The sequence below is a fragment of the Mytilus trossulus genome, chromosome 2, assembly GCF_036588685.1.
Source record: "Mytilus trossulus isolate FHL-02 chromosome 2, PNRI_Mtr1.1.1.hap1, whole genome shotgun sequence".
NCBI lineage: Eukaryota > Metazoa > Mollusca > Bivalvia > Mytilida > Mytilidae > Mytilus > Mytilus trossulus.
The window spans coordinates 34090593-34112129 of NC_086374.1; the positions used below are offsets into that span (position 1 = coordinate 34090593).

The following is a 21537-nucleotide window of genomic DNA, read 5'->3' on the forward strand; positions in this document are numbered from 1 at the left end:
TGATTATTTCACTTTTTGAAAGTTTGATTTTTTAAATTTTTGATTAAAATATCAAAAATAGAAAAGGGGCAAAAAGAGGGATACCCGTAAAAAGCGAAACGAAATAAAAGCGGAACGAAACGAAACAATATGAATTGAAAACATACTGATAATTAAAATTTTATGTATAAAATAAGACCACAGATGGACAGTTGTAAGCGGTGAAAATTGGATGACAAAATTAATATTTCTGAAAAGAAGAGAATTCCTTTAAAAACCAGACTTAAATGTACGGCTGTGATATTGACCATTTTACTTGCTGGTTTTTCTAGCACCCATATTTTAGGCGAAACAGAAGTAACAGTAAAAACTGAAAAACTCGCAGTAGATCAAATAATATGGTTAACTTACCGTAGGTTGAGCATGTATATATGTTTTCCACTAAACTCTAAGCAATAAAAGGCTCAAATACGGTGTATTATATCTTTTGATTTCTTTTTTTTCTGTTTTGCTCTACGACTTACTTTCTGCAATCATGTTGGCTAAAGAATATATCATTTCATGTACACTATGAACGATCATCTTAAACGTTTAAACTGTTCTTTGTAAGTTGTTGGCCCTAAATATTCAGCTTTGGGCGTTCCGTAAGAAGGTCGATCAAGAAAAGCGCTTCATGATACTTAATGCATGGTGTCTCAATTAATAATGTGCTAGTCCACAATGTGGGAGGTTTTTAATATTATATATATATCTTATTTACGCTGAAAATGAGAGTACTAAGATCCAATATTAGTAAATTGGAGCCATTGGGTATGCAAGATACTGTTACAATGTATCTAGGAAAACTCATCATAGATGGATACCAGGATATAAATTTTGGCGTTTTTGAGACAGACGTGCGTTTCGTCTACAAAAGACTTATCACTGACACTCGAACCAAATTAAGTTAAAAAGGCAAATAAAGTAAACGTTTAAATTCAACTTATAGCTCTGGTTTTGTAAAAGTTGAAACCTTTCATATCATATATAAACGTATACCATAAACATTATTTTCACGAGCATTCATATTTATGTTAAATAGTAACCGCTGTTTAAGCGCCCAACTTGCATTCATGTTTATGTAATAGTTGCCGCTGTACTGCATTAAGCGCCCATCTATCCATTTGTAGGTGTCGGCATTTAGAAAGTTGAAAATTGTTCTCAAAAGTTTATATCAGCGATAAATGGTAATCTTCTGGGGAATCCAATATTTAGATAGCCACTAGGGGCTTCGATAATGGTACATTAAAATATTCGCGTCCCCAATTTGATGTTATAATATTCTGTGCCAGCAGAGGACAAAAGAAAAATTCTCCAAGCCTTTTAGTGTTAAAGTGTTACACGGACCGATAAACATCCTAAACTGGTCAACTCTACAGCCTGTACGAACTGTGACGCCCGTATATGACACGGAAACCAGGCGTAAAAATCATACTTTATCCTGGCGGCATTGCAGTGTTTACAAAATGCATGCAGGCGTAAACCAGGCGTCAACCAGGCGTAAATTATGCGTAACTAAGGCGTAAACCAGGCGTAAAATTAGGCGTAATATTTAAATGAGTACGCCTGGTTCACAAAAAAATAGGCGTAATATGCAAATGAGTACGCCTGGTCAATAAATAAACCAGGCGTAATATCTTTACATAATACTACACTTATTTTAGTTCAGTGTATTAACCTTGCTGTGTACTTTTGTGTATTTGATACAAACTTCTGTGCTGTTGCTTTTATTTCTTATTGTTTGACAAAAAACTTGAAATATTAACCATTGAAGAAGCTTATATAGAAATAAATACATTTTATGCAGACAATGGCTCAAATAAGTTTAAGTTTAAATAAGAATTATGACAATTACTTTTTCTCGAAATAAAATTAGCATTTTAACTAAGTTGTTTTTGAAAATTATTGTCTTTTGAACTAAAATATAAATGACAATACTGCAATTTAACTTAAAGTAAAAGATTTTAGTGTTATTATCCAAGGATAAAGGTTTTGGGATTTCAAAAATTCTGATAGAACATAATACTAAATAACTAATTGTTATACTCACATTATTATTATTTACCATGTATTAATTACTACTTTCCTTTTATTTCACAATTTTCATTTATTTTTTTGATTCAGTATTTCCAATTTCAGATTCTTTCAAAAAGCAAAAAACAAGCAAATTATCACTGAATATATGAAGCTGCCATGTGTCCAACTCTTGCAAACTAAAGAGCCTAATTTTGAAAAAAAAATACCATGATCCTTTACACTTTAGCATTATGGGTATTTTTATTTACGCCCGTAAGAAAATTTACGCCCGTAAGAAAACTTACGTCTTGCTAATTTCAATTTACGCCAGGTGTACTGCTTTTTTCTACGCCCGTAAGGACTACAAATTTACTTTTCCTGCTCCCTTAGGCAAAAAAAACATTTTCTTATCGGGGGGGGGGGGGGGTGGGGGGGGGATTGGGATTTTTTTTATTTTTTTTTTAATATTTTGATGGCCTAGCTGAAAGAAAAAAAATAATTATGTTTTGCACTGTAGCTAAAAAAAATTATGCAAAATTTTGCACTGCTGAATTTGAGAATAGTGAAAATAACAACAGTTGAGATGTTTCACAGCAGATTATAAACATCTGTCCAGTCTACAGATTATGCTAAAATTTCTATTATTACTGTTTGTATTTTCCTGTAATAGTGTTTAATCCAGAAACATTTAAAAAACATTCCAAATCTCCCGCATGTATGCTACTACATTAAGACATACTTTAAACTGCAACTATTATAAACATGAAATGGTCCTTTTATAACAGGGATAGATATGGTATCAATAAGCAGTCCTGATTGTGTATGACACAGACTTGTATACCGGTAGTATTTTCCTTTGTATCATTCTGTATCATTCGTTATACCTCTTTTTTCAATGGAATGTCAGTTATCATAGTTGGAAACAGTGGATGTTTATAATTTGGAGCTACTCACTCTTTGCCATTAAATATGGCAATGGTGGCCACTCCAATTGCAGTATTAAAATTCAAGGACTGTGGTACCTGTAATACTGACTCAGTGAATATCATAATGTAGAAAGTGGGCTAAAAAAACCAACAGAGACAACAGCCAATGCCAGGATATAGACACTTGCACTTTGCATTTTACATCAAATAAAAAATAAAAATGAATTGTATCGTCAATTTTATGGTTTGGAGAAAAAAAATGTGTTTCTGTTCCACATTATAGGAAAAACAAATTTTGCTTTCCATCTCAAAAGAAAAAAAAAAATTATCGGAGGAAGGTTCTGAACAAAATAAAAATCCCAGCCCCCCCCCCCCCCCCCCCCCCCCCCCCCACGGATAAGAAAATGGTTGTTGCCTTATCTAGACACGTAACTACCACTTACGCCTGGTTTACGCCTTATAATTTCGTACGGGAGGGAAGAAGAACACGCACAAGATTAATAATGTTTTACAAAATAGTACATCAAATCGTAGATATACCATCTGCTATTCTCATACCATCAGACAGTAGAACCCGCAAAAACCATAATTATACCTTTAGACACATTTCAACTAAAAAAGATACATATAAATACTTATTTTTTCCATATACCATAACTCAGTGGAACTTATTGCCAAGGCAAACAGTCGCTGTCGCCACAGTCGACACTTTCAGAGAACAGCTCACACCAGCTGCTCTACACAAATTCATCTAACTCATTATTAGCTATTATAGCCTATGTACATAGTTTTAATCACAATTTTAATAAATTAAATTATGCACCTCAAATTTATTTCCAAATATTTTTGTTTTTGTTTTTGTAAATATATATATATATATACAACTCGTCTAAACATCAACCCAACAATGTTAGATCTGTAAATTTGCTTTATATATAGGCCACGCTGCGCGCGCAAACAGTAAATAATCTTCAGATCATTGAAGGACTACTGAAAACCTAAAGAAGAAGAAAGAAGAAGACATATTAATAGTTTTGAGGCCAATTCTAACCCTTTCATAACTTAGGATTTGTATAATGAAATGACACAGACACTTGACTGAAAACTAGAAATTATATACTGTAAATTCAGAAATTATTGCGTGCATTTATTATTGTGCTTTTGTCAATTTCAACTTAAATGCGATTTTAATTTTTACGATTTTTGGGAAAAGTCATGCTTTATTCAGTTAAAATATTACAAAATGTGAGTTTACAACTCTATCGCATTATTCGCAATAATAAAAACCTCGCAATAATTTCTGAATTTACAGTACTTTAATTCAATAAAGTAAATAAACTCATAGATATACCAGGACTAAATTTTATATATACGCCAGACGCGCGTCTCGTCTACAAAAGACTCATCACGGTGACGCTCGAATCCAACAAAGTTAAAAAGGCCAAATAAAGTACGAAGTTGAAGAGCATTGAGGACCAAAATTCCTAAAAGTTTTGCCAAATACAGCTAAGGTAATCTATGCCTGAGATAGAAAAGCCTAACGGTATTTAAAAAAAAATAAAAAAATTGTAAACAGTTAAGGTTGATCGGGACTATTCGTCGACTGCGCATAATTTAACGCATCAATCACAATGCACACGAAACTGAGTATGTGTCGTAAATTCGATGTTATTTTTTTAATGATATTTTGATTGATAAGACATGTTTTAAAAATCAATGTAGTTATGTCACTAAAAGAATATTTTCGTTATTATGCATATATTTGAAAGTCTCAAAATGAGATTTCACCCATTTTCACCATTTTACCGCCAACATTTGGGTTTTAAGGCAATTTTTATTCCTATTATCGGTAACCTATGTTTTTATTTGCTCATTCTTTGAAGCTATATTTCAGCTTTTTATAATACAGTTTCGTACAAGTGTCGTAGAGCGGGTTTTTTTTATATTCTGATAAAAATATGTCAACACTTCTATGTTCCCTATCATTTCATCGAAAAACAATGGTTCCTTTGAAATACCTGTTTTAAAGAAATTCTTGAGCTTAAATGGTCCATGACCCCCTTTTTTCGACCAATTTGATTCACTTTCTTTAAAGAATAAGATAACTAAAGATACTACGTATACACTTTTGACAGAAACTTCGAAGAGGCCCGAGGCGCCTTAATTTATAAATATAACCGGGCATATCAATGATAGTTCATGTAAGCACAGATATGTAATGTCACCATGCGTAGTCCCGCAGAGTTTAAACGTTTCATTCAAGGAACCCAACTCTTATATATATATATGGAAGAAGAAGAAGAAACGTTTGTACTGCAGCCAGGCATTTTTTTTTAGAGGCCTGTGCTTCGTGAACACAACTTTACATATATTCTCGTTTATAATTCATCATCATTAACTAGATAAACTTTATTTCATAAATAGAACTATTTTTGGAAGTGTTTGATCTTATCATGATTAATGTTGCGCTTCTCTTTTTAATAACTTTTAAATTCGGACTTTAGTGTTACCTTGGAGCATATCTCGACTAATTTACATAAATGTCGTGCGCATTAAAAACGGAAGTGTCTAGTTTCATTTTGTAGTTTACTAGTTATTTTTATTAATTAAAGTTTTTATGGAAAGGAATCGTTCAAGGCATCTCAGTAAACCCAAATTAGTTTTAATAGATAGCAGGATATCAATTAGTACAACCGATATCTTAAATTGAAATGGAGGGGTGTATAAGATTAAGTTATCCATCGGTGAGTCAGTCTTTCTTGGAATTATAAATTACACCTTTTCTGCAATTTTGACTTACATGTGTCATTGGTAAATTGAACCACAAGTTTCGTAAAGCTGTCAGGATTTGAAGGTAAGGACTAATTTTGCTGCCTGTGTAGCCCAATCATACGGATTAAGGGGCGGATCCGACCATTTTTGAAAGGGTTCCCAACCCAGGAAAAAAAGGGGGTCCAACTACATGTATATGTCCCCATTCAGTTGTATTGATTGTCAAAAAAAATGGGGGTTACAACCACCAGAACCCTCCCCCTGGATCCCCTATTGGGGTTGAACTATTAATACTGTAATATAATATAATAAGACTTATCATTTAATATGAGACAGGCATTTAAATGCCTGTTTCTAAATGGGATGTAGTCTGTATAAATTATTTTGATTAATTTAAACAATCGGAATTAATTAAAAAAAAAAGAAATGGAAATACTGTAACATTTCCGATTTTGATTCTGTTGTTAGGGATTTTTAAAAGTTGTGACGTTATTTTATATTCTCCCTGGCTATGTTCGTCCGAATATAAAGTAATTAATATTCTATGGCCTTAACAAAGAACAAACGACATAAAGTAGGTGTGCTACTCGCTATAACCTTTAATTCTATATAATACAACAATGTATGTACCACATACAAACATAATAACAATAATATCATAATTCCAATTACAAATTCACATTAAATCAACCGTGAATACACGTGTCTACTTTAGGCTATAGCGAGAGTCGATGGTCAGAAAGGTGACCACATGGGTTTTAAGTGTGGACAAATGGTCACATGTCATGAATATTCATGAACTACTTACGTACAAGGAACTAAATTTTATTTAGTTTTGACGCCATATTCAATGTTAACAAGGACACGCTGTCATCAGGTAATGTTTTTTTTCGTATCAAACAATTATTAAAAATGTTAGGAGGTTAGAATGGTTGGGGTTGGGCGTTTATAATTTTTTTTCTCTATAAAAAATAATTTTGATATACATGTATAGGCCTAGATAAAAAAAAACATTCTGGTACCAATAAAAAAAAAGCACAGGCAAATTTTGCTTTTTTGCTGGCTCTGATTATAATATCTTAGTTCAAGCTGGCAAAATAGCCTGTTACCAGTAAAATGGCTACATGTATTTTATCGGCACTAGCTACATGTATATAGTAAAATTGTTGCAGGCGCTGGAAAAATAGAAAATATATGTTATTTGGCTGGCATAAGCCTAGTAAAACTATATTCATGATATTTTATTTACTCTTTTGCATGTATAATAGTAAATTAGTGATAAACTGATAACTGTTGATTCATTTATTTTTATGGTTACCAATTTTTGTGGATTAATGAATACTTACGTGCTCATGGGTATTTAATTTTGTGGTTTTTCAAAAGTCTGCAAAAAACAAAAACTCTGGCATTGTTGAACAAGCCTTTTGGAAATTTGTCATTCAGTGTACTTTTAATTTTGTTGTTCCCCTTTACCCACAAAATCCATGAAAATTAGTATTCAACAAATAATAATCAATCCCACAGTATATGTTTGGTCAGATTAATTTTTTTCTTCTTCCAGGTGCAATATTGATGTTACAACTAATCAAACAAGAGGGTGTATTAAGAGTCAGAAGCAGCATATGATCTAATTTGGTGTTTAAAACTACACAATGGTCCTATTTTCCCCAGACAGCAAGAATTGGTTGTCATCTGTTTATCTTTGCATTTATTATATGTAAGTTAATAAACTATAATAAACCAATTCTTCTCAGTTGTAATAGCTTGGTTTATTGTAAAGAAATCTGATACATTTATAGACTTGTTCCCTGTCCTTTATCTGTTGGCCCTTTACCTAATGTTGAAAGGGAGAGAACCAGCCTTATTCATTTGTGCATTATATAATGGAAAGTTCTGGAACATTAAACATAAGTGCGCTGCCACATGGTTGTTTAACATGTTTAACATGTTTAAAACACAGAAAAAAATCTGAACTTGATTTTTTTTCATGTACATGTAGGCTCCATATACATGATATACATGATATATATTCATGTACATACCGTACATAGAAATAAAAGGAATGAAAATACACCCTACAGCAGGGATCTACTTACAGTATTAAACAGTTAACTTTTTACTGTCTATAACATTAAACAACCTCAACTTCTATTACTACTGTAGTACATGTACAACACAAATTTGTAAATGGTATATGTGTAGGTATAACAGTAAACTACAGGATTCAGATCTCTTAAAACATGTTTAACCCGTCACATATACATGATATAACATGTTTGCGTCTGTCCAATTTCAGGAGCCAACTGGCCTTTGTTATTCTTGTTTGTTTTTAGTTTTAGTTCATTTATATGTTTTGAAGTTTAGTATGAAGTCCATTTTCACTGAACTATGTCATGTTAGTACATTTTTGTAACAGTATTTTATTTAGAGTTCAGCTGAAGACCACCTCTGGGTGCAGGGTTTTCTTGCTGCATTGAAGACTCATTGGTAACCTTTAGCTGTTATCTGCTCTTTGGTAGGGATGTTGTCTCTTTGACCTATTTCCATATCCATTCTCAATTTTACATCAGCATATAATAACATGTACATGTATAAAAATCCCCCCCCCCCCCCCCAATAAAATTTGATTTTACATTAATTTTTGAGTTTATTACTATTATTATGATTCATTACACCTAAAGTCCTTTCTCTTAAACCTACCTTTATAGAAGATTTGCTTCCAATTGCATTACATGTATTTACAAAATGAAATAAATATTTACTTTATTTTAGGATATTCATACAGCTGTGTCAGGTATGTAAGATTTTTATCTGACTGATTTTAGGGGTTTCCCGTACAATGTCAAATACCATTCCTTGATCATGTTGATGTGATATACATGATATAGCAAAAACTCCCACATAAGCATATTTGGCATGAATAAATACTAATAAACATCTGTTTTGGATTATTTTTCAATCCAAATATATATATTAGAATATCATGAATATAGAAATAAGAAGATGTGGTATGATCATGATGATTGCCAATTAGACAACTCTTCACCAGAGGACAAATGACAAAGTTAACTACTGTAGGTCACTTCAACAATTAGAAAAATTAGTGTCACATTGAACATGTGGTAAGGCCCTGAAATGATAAATGGAAAAAAATTTAAAACATTTAAACAAAAGGACTGATAAATAAAATGTACAAAACAATTAGCAAAAACCAAATACATCTATACAATACACAGCAGCAAACGCCAACCACTAAATTACAGGCCCCTGACGTGGGACATGCACATACTAAATATGACAGGGTTAGACATATTCAGTGGTGCAAAACCCTCATTTAACCAGGGACAGTAGCTATATAGTCCAACAGTTACAGTACAATATAAAAACAAACTATAGGACCTTCCGATGAACCTTTTGTTTAGAAAAAGCACAACATTCTTTGATATACCCTGGGTTCTTCAACTTTCAATTCAGACACTGGTGACGTTTTTAGAAGTCAGAGTAGCAGCTGAAAGCTCTTGAATATGAACAAGAAGCATCAGACATATCCAGGCTGGGATTCAGGGGGAGGGGGGGGAGGCATTCTGTGGGTTGGAACCCTCCTTATTTTTTTGGACAATCAATGCATTTGAATTGGGACATGTAGTTGTACTTGGACCCCCCCCCCCCCCCTTTTGTCCTGGGTTAGGACCCCTACCCCACATTTTTAAAATTACTGGATTCGCCCCTGCATGTCAGACATCAGGTTACAAAATAGATACATGGAATCTTTCCTTTAAAAGATGTTTGACATAGCATTATCTGGCACTTTTACCATGCAATGATAGAATAATATTCTTCAGGTCATAAAATACCTTCTTTATATAAACATAACAGTAAATGGAAGCTGTTGATTCCTGAAATTCCAACATCCAGTCAGCATCAAGATTATATTTATTTAACCTTAATTTAAAAAAAATTGAAGAAACCTGATTCAATATGGTTATTTAATTATGATTGATTCTTATTTTGTTTTGTTCACTAGCTTGTCGAATCACAGAACTGTTATACAAACATTGAAGATGAATTATGGCCTTTACAGTGGTATCTGGTAAGTAGTACAGAGTAAGCAAGAGTTAAATGTATTGTCTGTCATCAGTATTTAAACTTTGAATTTCCGCATAAGAGCTTGTAACTGCTTATGCAAAACATCAAAAGCCTCGCTTTGAGATATTGTCATAAATCATTGTTCATTTTTAGATATTAGTAAAAGCTTGTTTTACCCAGAAAGATATTTTGCTTAAAAATTTATCTAACAAACAAAGGTCAGAAAAAGGTCATATTTGTGAAACAAAATCTAAAAGGTCAATGACCGAAATATATCATGGATTAAGGTCATGTGAAAAATTGTAAAGAAACTATTCTTTCATTATATTTATGCATGTTAATTGAGATTGTGTTATCTAATTGATATTTGTTGTAATGTTTTGTAAAGAATTCACTCTGATTTTTAGATAATCTGATAATGTATATGCATACAAATGCCTCTCCAGATAAGAACCTAATGGTATAATGAAAATAATATCTACCAAATTAATAGATATATATTTTATCAGTCATATTCAAATTCTCTTACTACTAGGGTGATATTCTGACATTTGATACACAAGACACAGTACTATTATACTTTATTTATACCATGTATACAGAATTGGATTTTGCGTGTCATATTATACGGAACATTTTCACAACTGAAACAATTAGGTCATTTTAAACCAAACTTAAATTATCAAACTTTATAAATGTGCCTTGTGAGAACTTAAATTTTCATTAATGGTACTTTTAAGGATAAATGTAATGTGAGCAATATTTGATTTCTTTGGAGACTAGTTGTTTCTCTAATGAGGAATTTCAGACTACAAATAATATGTTGATCTTTTCATTGCCTTATTCATAACTTGGTTCATAACTCTAAAATCATGAAAATGATATTTTATCAGTGAATATTATAAAATTTTGAATTAGTCATGGTAATATCATTGATGTTATGCTTCCTTGCAATATTATAAATAATCTAGGCACAACTCCTAAATCATTAGTCTACAACATACTCCATATCATTTTAGTATAACACAGAAGCAGACAAGTATGACATGAATGTTTTACCTGCCTGGGGAAGTTGTGTGAATGGTACTGGTGTTACAGTTGGCGTAGTGGATAAAGGTGTTCAAGATCATATTGATCTGAAAATTGTAAGTATTACAAGGTTATAAACAGTGGCTGTCTTATATTTCAGGTCTTGATGTTTTAGTTAGTTTGAGAGTTTTACCATAATCATGATAATGGTTTCTGATGAAAAAACTATGGGCAACGAAAGCTTTTCTCATCATTTGGCTTCTGTCATCATCATCCATGAAGTTTTTAAAAAAATCTTCTGCACTGAAACTACTGTCATGATTGTGCAACATTTGGCCATGATCATAATGGGGTACATGTAGCTATTTTTTTAAAATGTATCTGTTGACCCCGCCTACCAACCAACTAACGGTCATGGCTAAGAATAGAACAGACATGTAGGGGTAAAATGCAGATTTTGGCTTATATCTCTGAAACTGAAGCATTAAGAGTAAAACTGACATGGAATACAATTGTTAATCAGGTTTATATCTGTCTGCTCTGAAATTTTCAGATCTATTCTTCATAAAAAACAAGAAACACTTATGAACCACACCAACAAACGATAACCACTAAACAACAGGCTCCTGACTTAGGACAGGTGCATATACAAATGCAGATGGTTTAAACATTTTAACAGCACCAACCATTTAAAGATTGGTTTTAGAAAGACTTACAGAGCCTATACACACAAACAGAAATTATAATTATATAAAAGATAAAGGAAGTAAACATGGTAAAAGGCAAATATTATTATTATTTCACAGATACTGATTTATTTGAAATAAGGATATGTAGTAGGATTGCAAATGAGAAAACTATTCAACAAAGTGCAAGTAATGTCCTGACTATTTTACTGAAGACATTTTTGGTTCCATTAATATTTATATATTGGTCATGATATAATAATGTAGGTTTTTTGTGAAATAAGATATTTTGTATTCTTTAAAAGACAAAGTGCTGAAAGCGATCTTTTATGTGTCAAAGTATTTTACAGTTTATGTAAAAGCTTAAAAATATAGTATATATATGTCAATACACATAATTAACACGCCTGGTGATGTTTCATAGCCTGACCGGTTTCGGTCCAAAAGGACCTTCATCAGAGGCAGAATGGTGGATTGTTGTTTGCACCCTATTTATATAGATATGGTAACCAGCGGTTCAGAGTTAACTGGCGGTCCAGAAATATTCAGCAGTTCAAAAATAACCAGCGGTTCAGAGTTAACTGGCAGTCCAGAAATATTCAGCAGTTCAGAAATAACCAGCGGTTCAGAGTTAACCGGTGGTTCATTCTGATATTAATTCTGTTAATTATGTGTATTGGCATATATACTATATTTTTATGTTTTTACATTTCCCCTGCTGAAATACATAATTAATATGGCTTCTACTAAGGAAAGCTCCATTTGGAGTTAATGTGTTTAGAGACCACTTATGTCAGTACACCTTTACTATATTGCCTATTTTATAGTTTATCTTTTTTATTATTGCAGAATAGAAGATTTGATTTTAACAATGCTAATGAAGGATCAGTTACATCCTATCAGTAAGTAGCCAATTATTACTGTTTTTATACATTTAGGGGACACCTAATTGATATTATGCAAGGGGGTGAGGAAATTTTGCGGATTTACTATTACTTTTTATCTGTTGCTAACCTGCTACACATGCTTATTTCTTTTTCTGTGATCTTGATGGGGTAAATTTATCACCAATTTCTTTGTCTGTTGTCCAGGTGAAATGTTTCAGATTTTTACTCAATGCTGTGTTGTTTTATTAAAGGAATGTAACACCACAATTGAAATAAACCATCCCATATTAAATAAACAGGGTCTGCATGAGGTTGCTTTTGATATTCCTAGAAATGTAAAGTTATTAAGATATTTAATATTATCCTCTCATTGCCATGAACTTGCATCGAAAGAAAATACATTCTTTGGACAAATGCTTTAAGGAACATGTCCTTGTCCTTTTTGTACAGAAAATAACATAGATCTGAGATAGTGATTCCAAAAATACTTAAGGTGGTACCAAACACCTAGACTAAAATCAATTTGGCTTGCTTAATTTGAATGAAATTTTGACAAAATATTTACTTTGACCCTTTCATAAAATATAAAAATTTCAAAAAACTTGAACCACACACTTCATTGAAAAAAAATCATTGGATATCTTATATTAATAAGACCTTAGAAAAATGAGTTTTATGGATTTTGAAATATTCCTAAGTCAATTGACCCAAGAAAGTACCAGTTAAAGCATGCTATTGTTGTATTATAGTTGTAAGTAATATAAAAATAAGATGTCATTGTGGTATGATTGCCAATGAGACAACTCTCCACCTGTGAACAAATGATGTGAATGTTAGCAACTATAGCTATATATAGGCTTAAAACACAACTTAAAAAAGGCCATCTATGTATCAAACAAAGATAAACTTAAGTTTTTAAGATAACAGAAAAGGATACGTACGGTAAGTGAAAACTGTTATTGCATTTTCATTGACTTAATTTTGTTTACTGTTGAAGTTTTGTTTTTGCAGACATGGTACTAGAGTAGCTGGTGTTATAGGAGCTCTGAAGAATAAGAATTTTACAATTGGGATTGCTTTTGGGGCAGAAATAGCAGGTACCCAGTTAAAGAAGCATGTGTTGAGAGATTTTTACCCATATATAATAGCCCTGCTTACTGAACCTGGAGTATACATGAAGCTTTATGTTTGTTTGTTAGTTTGTTTGTTTGTTTGTTCATATATTGCATTGAACTTTTAAGCAACTCCTCCTCAATAAAATTTCAATGAAATGTGTGCAGTCCTTAGTATATAAAGAGATTTTATGCACCTCCTAGTTCATTATTTAATCAAGTTGATTTTTTGGGGCTGAGGGGTTTCTCATTGTAAATCAAAGATTTAGCTATCTATATTCTAATTTAGAGCAGTGGTAAGAATTTGTGAGCTTTGTGCACAGTTTAATATATTTGATTAAGGATGACATTATTTTGTTACCAGTAAACTGTTAATTAAGTACAAATTTTAGTTGGTGTCTTTTTTTTATATAATGAACTAAGACATAATGATATATATCTCAAAAAAACATGTAGTTCTTCTTATACAGGCTTTACACAAGAAATTAAGAAAAAATTATGCCATCTTTTATAGCTACATTTTTAAAAGGTCACCTGTATTTAGGAAAAACATGTCCTGTTATGTTTACCTGGTTCTGCTTTAGGAATACTTTTGAACCTTTAAGTGAAAGCCCACTTCACTCATAAGGTCAGTTTAATCTGGTCCTAAAGTTGACCTTTGTTATAATTAGGTCTTTCCACTTTTCCGTGGAAAGACCTATAGGTTTTGTTCTGATTTTTCTTTTTTTTTTTTTTCTTGCGCTGTTTCAGAAGATGTTGCTTAGTTTTTTTTGTATATAATATCATACAGTCTTCAAGCTTTTGAAATTCACCCTTTAAAAAGAAAAAAAATCTGTGTAGGAGTTATCTCCCCGACCACTGTTTTTCTTGTAATGATATCTACTTTGCAACGGTAAAAGAAAGCAACAAATTTATTTAAAAAAAATCCTCTTTACATCCTCAGGATGCAACATTTTATTTTGACTGAAGCTATCCAGAGACTCCATATGAGAGTTATTTCCCCTAATGCATTTGATGTAAGTGATATGCATTTCTAAGATAGTGATAGAGCCTCAGGGTCTTTTAATTTGAGGTCCTTGGATAAAAAAAAAAGAAAATTAGGTCAGGGTCAGAGTTCAAGGTCACATTCCTAATTTAGATTTTGGCTTTTTGTCACTTCTTTTCAAAACCGTACAAGATATCAATCACAAATATTTACTAAATTGTACGTTGTGATATGTTGTAACACATATACTTCGGTTGAATAGGTACACTAACATTAAACATGTTAAATTGGAATTTTCTTCCCTCTTATATTTAGAATTACACTTATGATGATATAACTCATTCACCATATACAAAATGATATATATAGAAGACCTAATGTCTTTTGATTTGAGGTTTTGGATTATAACCGGATTATAAATTGAAGTGACCTTGTGTAAAGTGGAAGTAGCTATTTTTTGTACTTTATTAATGTACAATTGTATAGAACCATATATTTTTAGAATCAGTGTCAGGTAAACTATAAAAAAAATACCAGAAGTGACATTTTTCAAACCGGAAGTAACAGATTATCTCCCTTAGTTAAAACAAATGTCTAGAAACCATAATTTTTTTTTAATCATTGTACAAACAGTTATCTTTTGACACTGTAAACAGCATTTCATATTTGTGTATCAAAATAGATCTTTTTGGGTGGAACGACTTCAATTGTTCTCTGAAAAATTGTTTTTAGGCTTGTGACTGTATTTGATTATTTATTTATTTTTAGATATAAAGATAGCTTCTACAGCTGTTTGGGATACGTTTGATGTGAGAGCATTTTATCATCATATGCAAAGTATTGAGGTTTACTCCTGCAGTTTTGCTAATTTTCATACTGGCACTAAAACATACAAGTTAGAGAAGAATCAAGAGGATGCATTCATAAACGGAACTACTGAGGTAATTACCGTATAGCAGGTTATTTTCGCGGGTGTAAAATTTCGCGATTTTCATTGAACAAGGTATATGAAATATTTTGGCGGTTATTATTTTGGCGGATTAAAAACTTTTATTAATACCTTTTAATGTACACCTTTAATTTGGCGGAATTTATTTTGACGATTTAGTTCTGTCCGCGAAAATAAGCGAAAATTTGCACCCCGCGAAAATAACCCGCTATACGGTATCTCCCCTTGAATAAAATTCATATAGGTATTACTTTTTCTGGCTTTTTAGGCATAACCGACTAACCTTTTAGAAAATCTGTATAAATCAAAGAATTCCATGAATTATCGAAGCATTCTAGAAGGCATATTTTGCTCTTCCCATAATTGAACATAAATAAATATTGATGTAAAAACATGCTTAACATACCAAGACAGTTTGTGGTCAAGTTAAATAATTATGAAAATGTAATTACTGTGGTGGAAAATAGGGAATTGATCATTGTTCATATGCCACTCAGCAATTAGGGAGGTTGAATTATCATGCAACAAGTATTTGTGGATACAAGCCACAGATAAATATTGTAGATCTATATCTATTTTATTTGTATAATTGATTAATTGATAACTTGATTATTGAACAAATTCAATAAGTCTTACTTTTATTTAAGGAACTTGCATTTAACAAATTATGACCTCATTCAGTTGTTTGGTTATGAATGGTGCTACCAAAACAAATCATTAATTAGCCAATCAGAAGATATACAATGTATTCATATTTTACCATAGGTGTGTACTTACAGGGTTTGAAGAACTTCATGTTATAATTTGCATATTTTCATTCCAAGTAGGTTAACAGGTGAAATGAGGAGAACATTAAAGTACATTTACTGTCTTATACATGAGCCTCTGGCCTTTGCTATTCTTGGATGATATTTAGTTTCTTGTGTACATTTCAGAGTTAAGAATGATGTCCATTATCACTGAATTAGTAAACAATTTTGTTAAAGAGCCACCTGCAGAATGCCTTCAGGTTCAGGAGTTTCTCACTGCATTGAAGCCCTGTTGTTGTCTGCTCTTTTGACAGATTGTTGTCTCTTTGACACATTCACCATTTCAATTGCCAATTTTATTATCTTTTTCATTGCTTACTTTATATTTATGCAAATAATCTTTTCTGTAATTTCAACTGGATTTATTGAATTTTCAGGGCAGAGGAGGCCTTGGATCTGTCTATGTTTTTGCTACAGGAAACAGTGGTGATGAAAAAGATATAAGTGTAGATAGCTGTGCTTATGACAGACTGGTTACCAATAGATATGTTATTTCAGTAGCAGGTATATACACAGTTTTTATATGACTGCATAATATTGAAAAGTTTTTAGTTGTATATTGGTATCACCTTGGCGTTGTCGTCATCTGAAGTAATTTGATTTTCGCGCTCTAACTTTAGTAAAAGTAAACAGAAACCTATGAAATTCAAACACAAAGAGAGCCGTGGTGTAGTGGTTAGTGCATCCGACTACTAACACAAAGGTTCCTGGTTCGATTCCCTTTTGGGATGAAAATTTCAGGAACTAAATTTTCGGCTCTCCCTTAACACCATTTGCGAGTATGGTCTTGAGGAAACGATGATAGTCCGTCGGAAGGCGACGATAAATGGCTGACCCATGTTAAGAGAGAGCCATATCTCTTGCACGTTAAAGACACCCTTGTAGATTTCGAAAAAGAGTAGGCTAATGCCGCTACAAGGCAGCACTCGCACCCGCAAAGTGGAAAGGGATTAATATAAGTTGCAAAACTTGTTTCCCAATCCACTCTAAATGAATATGTTTAAACTAAACACAAGGTTTATGACCATAAAAGGAAGGTTGGAATTGGTCCTAACAGTTTAGGAATAAGGGGCCAATAAGGGCCCAAATAAGCATTTTTCTTGGTTTTTGCACAATAACTTTAGTATAAGTACTAAACAGAAATCTATGAAATTTTAACATAAGGTGTATGACCACAAAAAGAAAGGTTGGGATTGACTTTTGGAGTTTAAGTCCCAACAGTTAAGGAATTAGGGGCCAAAAACAGGTCCCAAATAAGCATTTTTCTTTGGAATTATGGTTCCAAGGAATTAGGGGCCAACATGTAAGTCAATATTAAGTCTGGTATACTACTATCCTTTGAAATAACCTAGTCCTACAGACATAAAGATTGGTTAGCTGTTGGACTAGTCTACTCTTGAAGTAGTGTAGTTTACCTAACCTTAGAATGACTTCACGGTTCAGCTAGCAAGCAAGGTAACCAAATATATTACCTTTGCCTACACACTCAATGGAATCAGGTGTAAAGCATGGGCTTATGTTGTTATGCCTAAACCATCTATAATATAAAATTTTCATTTAACATAAAATTCTTATAAATTTCCAAAGATTTGAGTTTTAAAACATGTAAAGCTGATGGAAAATATTCATTTTATAAATCAACATTTCTCAAAACTAAACAGTTCACTTTAAAAAAAAACACAGAATATGTTTTCCTTGATAGACATACATTTAATTGATATAGAAATATTGTATTGTCATATAACTTGTCATATAACTTTTGAATTTTTAAGGTGAAAACAGGTCACACGAAACTAATTGTATGAGTAGTTTTAAGTATATGCTAGATTAGTTTGAACTTAGTCTTATTATGCCAAACTTGGTGTGGTTATGGTGTTTTGACACAATGTTTTATTTCAAAGAACTCTTATACTGACATTTTGTTTATCTTGCCAAGCAGACAGCTTATTTTTTATGCCCTTTGGGCTAGGCGAAGGGCTTTTTAAGTGTTATCCTTGTACAATCATACATTTTTACATCCCAAATATATAAAAGAAGATGTGGTATGATTGCCAATGAGACAACTCTCAACAAGAGACCAAAATGACACAGAAATTAACAACTATAGGTCACCATACAGCCTTCATCAATGAGCAAAACCCATGCCACTAAGTCAGCTATAAAAGGTCCTGAAAGTATGTTTTCATTCTCTAACTTTAGTTTGTCTCAATCACATGTTAAGAAACTTATACACAATGCTTATTACCATAAAACACATATCAAATTATAATTTGAGTGGCATCACTTTAACAGATCTCTAGTTATGTTCCTTTATAAACTTAAATGTAAGTAGGGGCAGCATCTGATATGTGTCCCATGGACACATTCTTCATTCATTTTATTTATGATTCATTTAATAAGCATAAGATAGCTATATTGATGCATTATTTTGATAGAGTACATAAGAACCAAATGTGAAACACATAAATAGCTTTGAACCAACAGAGCCATTTGGAACCAAATGCTCATAGACATTAGTCTTTTCAAAGAATACTCTACAAGACAAGTCCTTACATCTATGTCATGCCAGGTGAACTATTTTTTTTTGTAGGTTTCTTTATTTTTTAAAAAAACACCTGAGTATATATATGATATTTTCCAGGAATACAGCATGATTTAAGTAAAGTTCCGAATGGAGAAGCTTGCAGTGCAATGATGGTAGCTGCTTTCACTGCTAAGGGTGGAGCCCAAGATCATAAAATAGTATGTTTAATACAGATTCTAAATATTCAAAGCTTAGACACAAATTCCATCAAACCTGCTTAAGAGAGCACCTGAGCAAAACACTAGTTATAAGACCATTAATTCAGGGTCCCTCTGTGATGCATTTCAGAGAGATTAAACCTGTATTAAAAGACCATCTCTTTTAAGAGACCACTTTTTTGCTTGCCCTTAGGTGGTCTCTTAAACTGGTTTCACTGTACATCAAAACATGTTTTAACTCCCACATTTCAAAACAAGTTAAACAATATCTTTTGTTTTCACTAGGCTCAACTGGACTTCTTTAAAGAAGAAGATAGCTCAGTCAGATCTTAGTCATAGTTGTAACAATCATTGACCGTGATTCTTGATTTTCAGTTCAGTAAATGTTATTAATATTGTGAATGCCTAAATCATGTAGATTAAAGGGGCATTAGCTGTCAAATTCGATTTTTACAGATTTAAACTCAAACTCTTATAATTAATATTATTTGATTTAGTGAATTCTAAAACTTTTTTCCTAATTAAAGAGATGACCTGTTAGACTGCCTTTTGTCATGTGATTAATTCAAACATAAATACAAATGTAAATAGACAGACAATCATGTGCAATTATATACATGTACCAAACTGACTATTTTTTTGTAGGTAACAACAGATGTTGGGAATAAATCTACAGAATATTTTAACCAGAACTCAGCAGCAGCTCCAATGGTGTCAGGTGCAGTAGCTCTTGCTCTCAGTGCCAAGTAAGTCTATATTAGAGCATTGTATTTTAGTTTTATGAAATGCTTCCAATAAGGCTTCTAATGGAGTTTTTGTTAACATTTATTTCTTCTGTCAAATTTTTTATGAATTGGGTCATTTATCTATGTCATTTTAAGGAAAATTTATCTCAATTTTGCCTTTAGAACGATTCCCTTTGTTTGACAAATTACATTAAACACAATTTTTGTTCTTAAGAATTCAGAAGGACCCAACAACTTTTGGGAGATATTCGTTTGCGCCAAAAATATCTCCTTTTGCACCACAACTTTTTTTAACCAAAACTATGCAGTCAAGGCAATTACTGAAAACTGTAATATTACATTAAAATGTAATATTACACAAATCTGTACTATAACATTTATTTTAAGGAAGTAGGGGTTATCTCCCATAAGTTGGTACAAATTAATGCTATGTTTGCACCACCTGTTTTAAATTAACATAGTATCATTTGCACCAAAAATAGAATATAAGATAGCACCAATTAAAAGAAAAATTGTCTTGCCTCCTCATTTATTTGAGCTTGGAACAGGTGGTTTAGTACTTATCTTGTAGCTTCACTTTATATATATGGTCCAAAAACACAAACATTGAAGGATGGGATCAATAAACCAGTTCATTGTAATTGTTGTGGAATACCTCGTCTTTATTATTGATAAGTCTTATGGTAGAATGGATTTTAGCCCATACCAATGAAGGGACCAAAGCACTATTATTAAATATGTATTTATCATTCATATGTATGATAGAAAGGTGTACAGATAAATTGGTGCAAATGAGTCTGAATATTGGCAAAATTGATACATTTAAAAGAAAGAAAAAAAACCGGTGGAAATGATATCCCTAAAAAACAGTAATTGGCGCAAATGGACTCCTGCCTCAGTTGTAATCTTAAGAGAATTAGGGCCTCAGTGGCCAAGGGGTCTTAGTAGTTCAACTTCTGTAATCACTAGCCAGGTAACACAGAGGTTGTGAGTTATAACCCTGCTTGTATTGGTGCACTAGTACTTGTATCACCTCTTAATTAACAAAATTGTCAGTTTTCTTATTGAAGGTTGACGGTTTTCTCAGAGGACTTTGGTTTCCTCCACCAAACCCCATGAGCAGATATGATATTAATTGAAAGATGTTTTATAAAATTTGTCTGAAAGTTTTAGTTTAATAAGGGTAGTTTGTGGTCACATAAACTTGAAAATTAGTACACATGATTTAGAAAATTTTGTAATATGTTTGCCCAATAGAGGTTTAAACAGAAATTCCACAATCCACTGAACATAACAGGCTCATAGCCAGGAATTTCTAGGGGAGGGGTGTAATATAGACACACAATAAAATCATACTGAACTTTAACAGTCACAATTTAAACAGAACTTCGACTTTGGTAGTGGTTATTTGTTTTGATGGGGAGGGGTGGGGGTTTATGAACCACTTGAACCTCCTTAGCTATGGTTTTGCATGAAAATGTTTTAGTTTTAGAGATCATGGTGTCCTATATATCTTGTTTTCCTTATGGTTCTAGAAGCAAGGTTCAATTCTGTTGGTAAATTTTCCAAAAATTTCTCAGAATCTACAAAGGATATTTTTTTTCAAATCTTAGGGGATTGATGATTGAAAGACCATTTATAAAAAATTCTCAGTTGATATTAATTGATTGCAAATATTGTAGTATAAGTAGCACCTATTTTCATTCATTTTTCTGAACATCTTAAGTGATAGTGTGTGGACAATAGAACCCCCCCTCAAACAACCTCATTTGGT

General features: G+C 32.3%; 1 protein-coding gene across 2 annotated transcripts in view; it reads left to right on the forward strand.

Moving 5' to 3' along the window:
• Positions 1 to 5493: 5493 nt before the first annotated feature.
• Positions 5494 to 21537, forward strand: part of LOC134707065 (neuroendocrine convertase 2-like) — a 39900-nt gene continuing 23856 nt past the window's right edge. The window contains exons 1-11 of one of the 2 annotated variants that reach the window (XM_063566551.1): positions 5494 to 5814; positions 7294 to 7449; positions 8505 to 8526; positions 9757 to 9822; positions 10838 to 10963; positions 12383 to 12435; positions 13432 to 13517; positions 15286 to 15458; positions 16653 to 16779; positions 18917 to 19017; positions 19663 to 19763. In XM_063566551.1, the coding sequence (XP_063422621.1) occupies positions 7385 to 7449; positions 8505 to 8526; positions 9757 to 9822; positions 10838 to 10963; positions 12383 to 12435; positions 13432 to 13517; positions 15286 to 15458; positions 16653 to 16779; positions 18917 to 19017; positions 19663 to 19763 (920 nt within the window). In that variant the 5' untranslated portion in view covers positions 5494 to 5814; positions 7294 to 7384. The remainder of the gene's footprint in view (positions 5815 to 7293; positions 7450 to 8504; positions 8527 to 9756; positions 9823 to 10837; positions 10964 to 12382; positions 12436 to 13431; positions 13518 to 15285; positions 15459 to 16652; positions 16780 to 18916; positions 19018 to 19662; positions 19764 to 21537) is intronic. The other variant, XM_063566550.1, reaches the window with a different exon arrangement.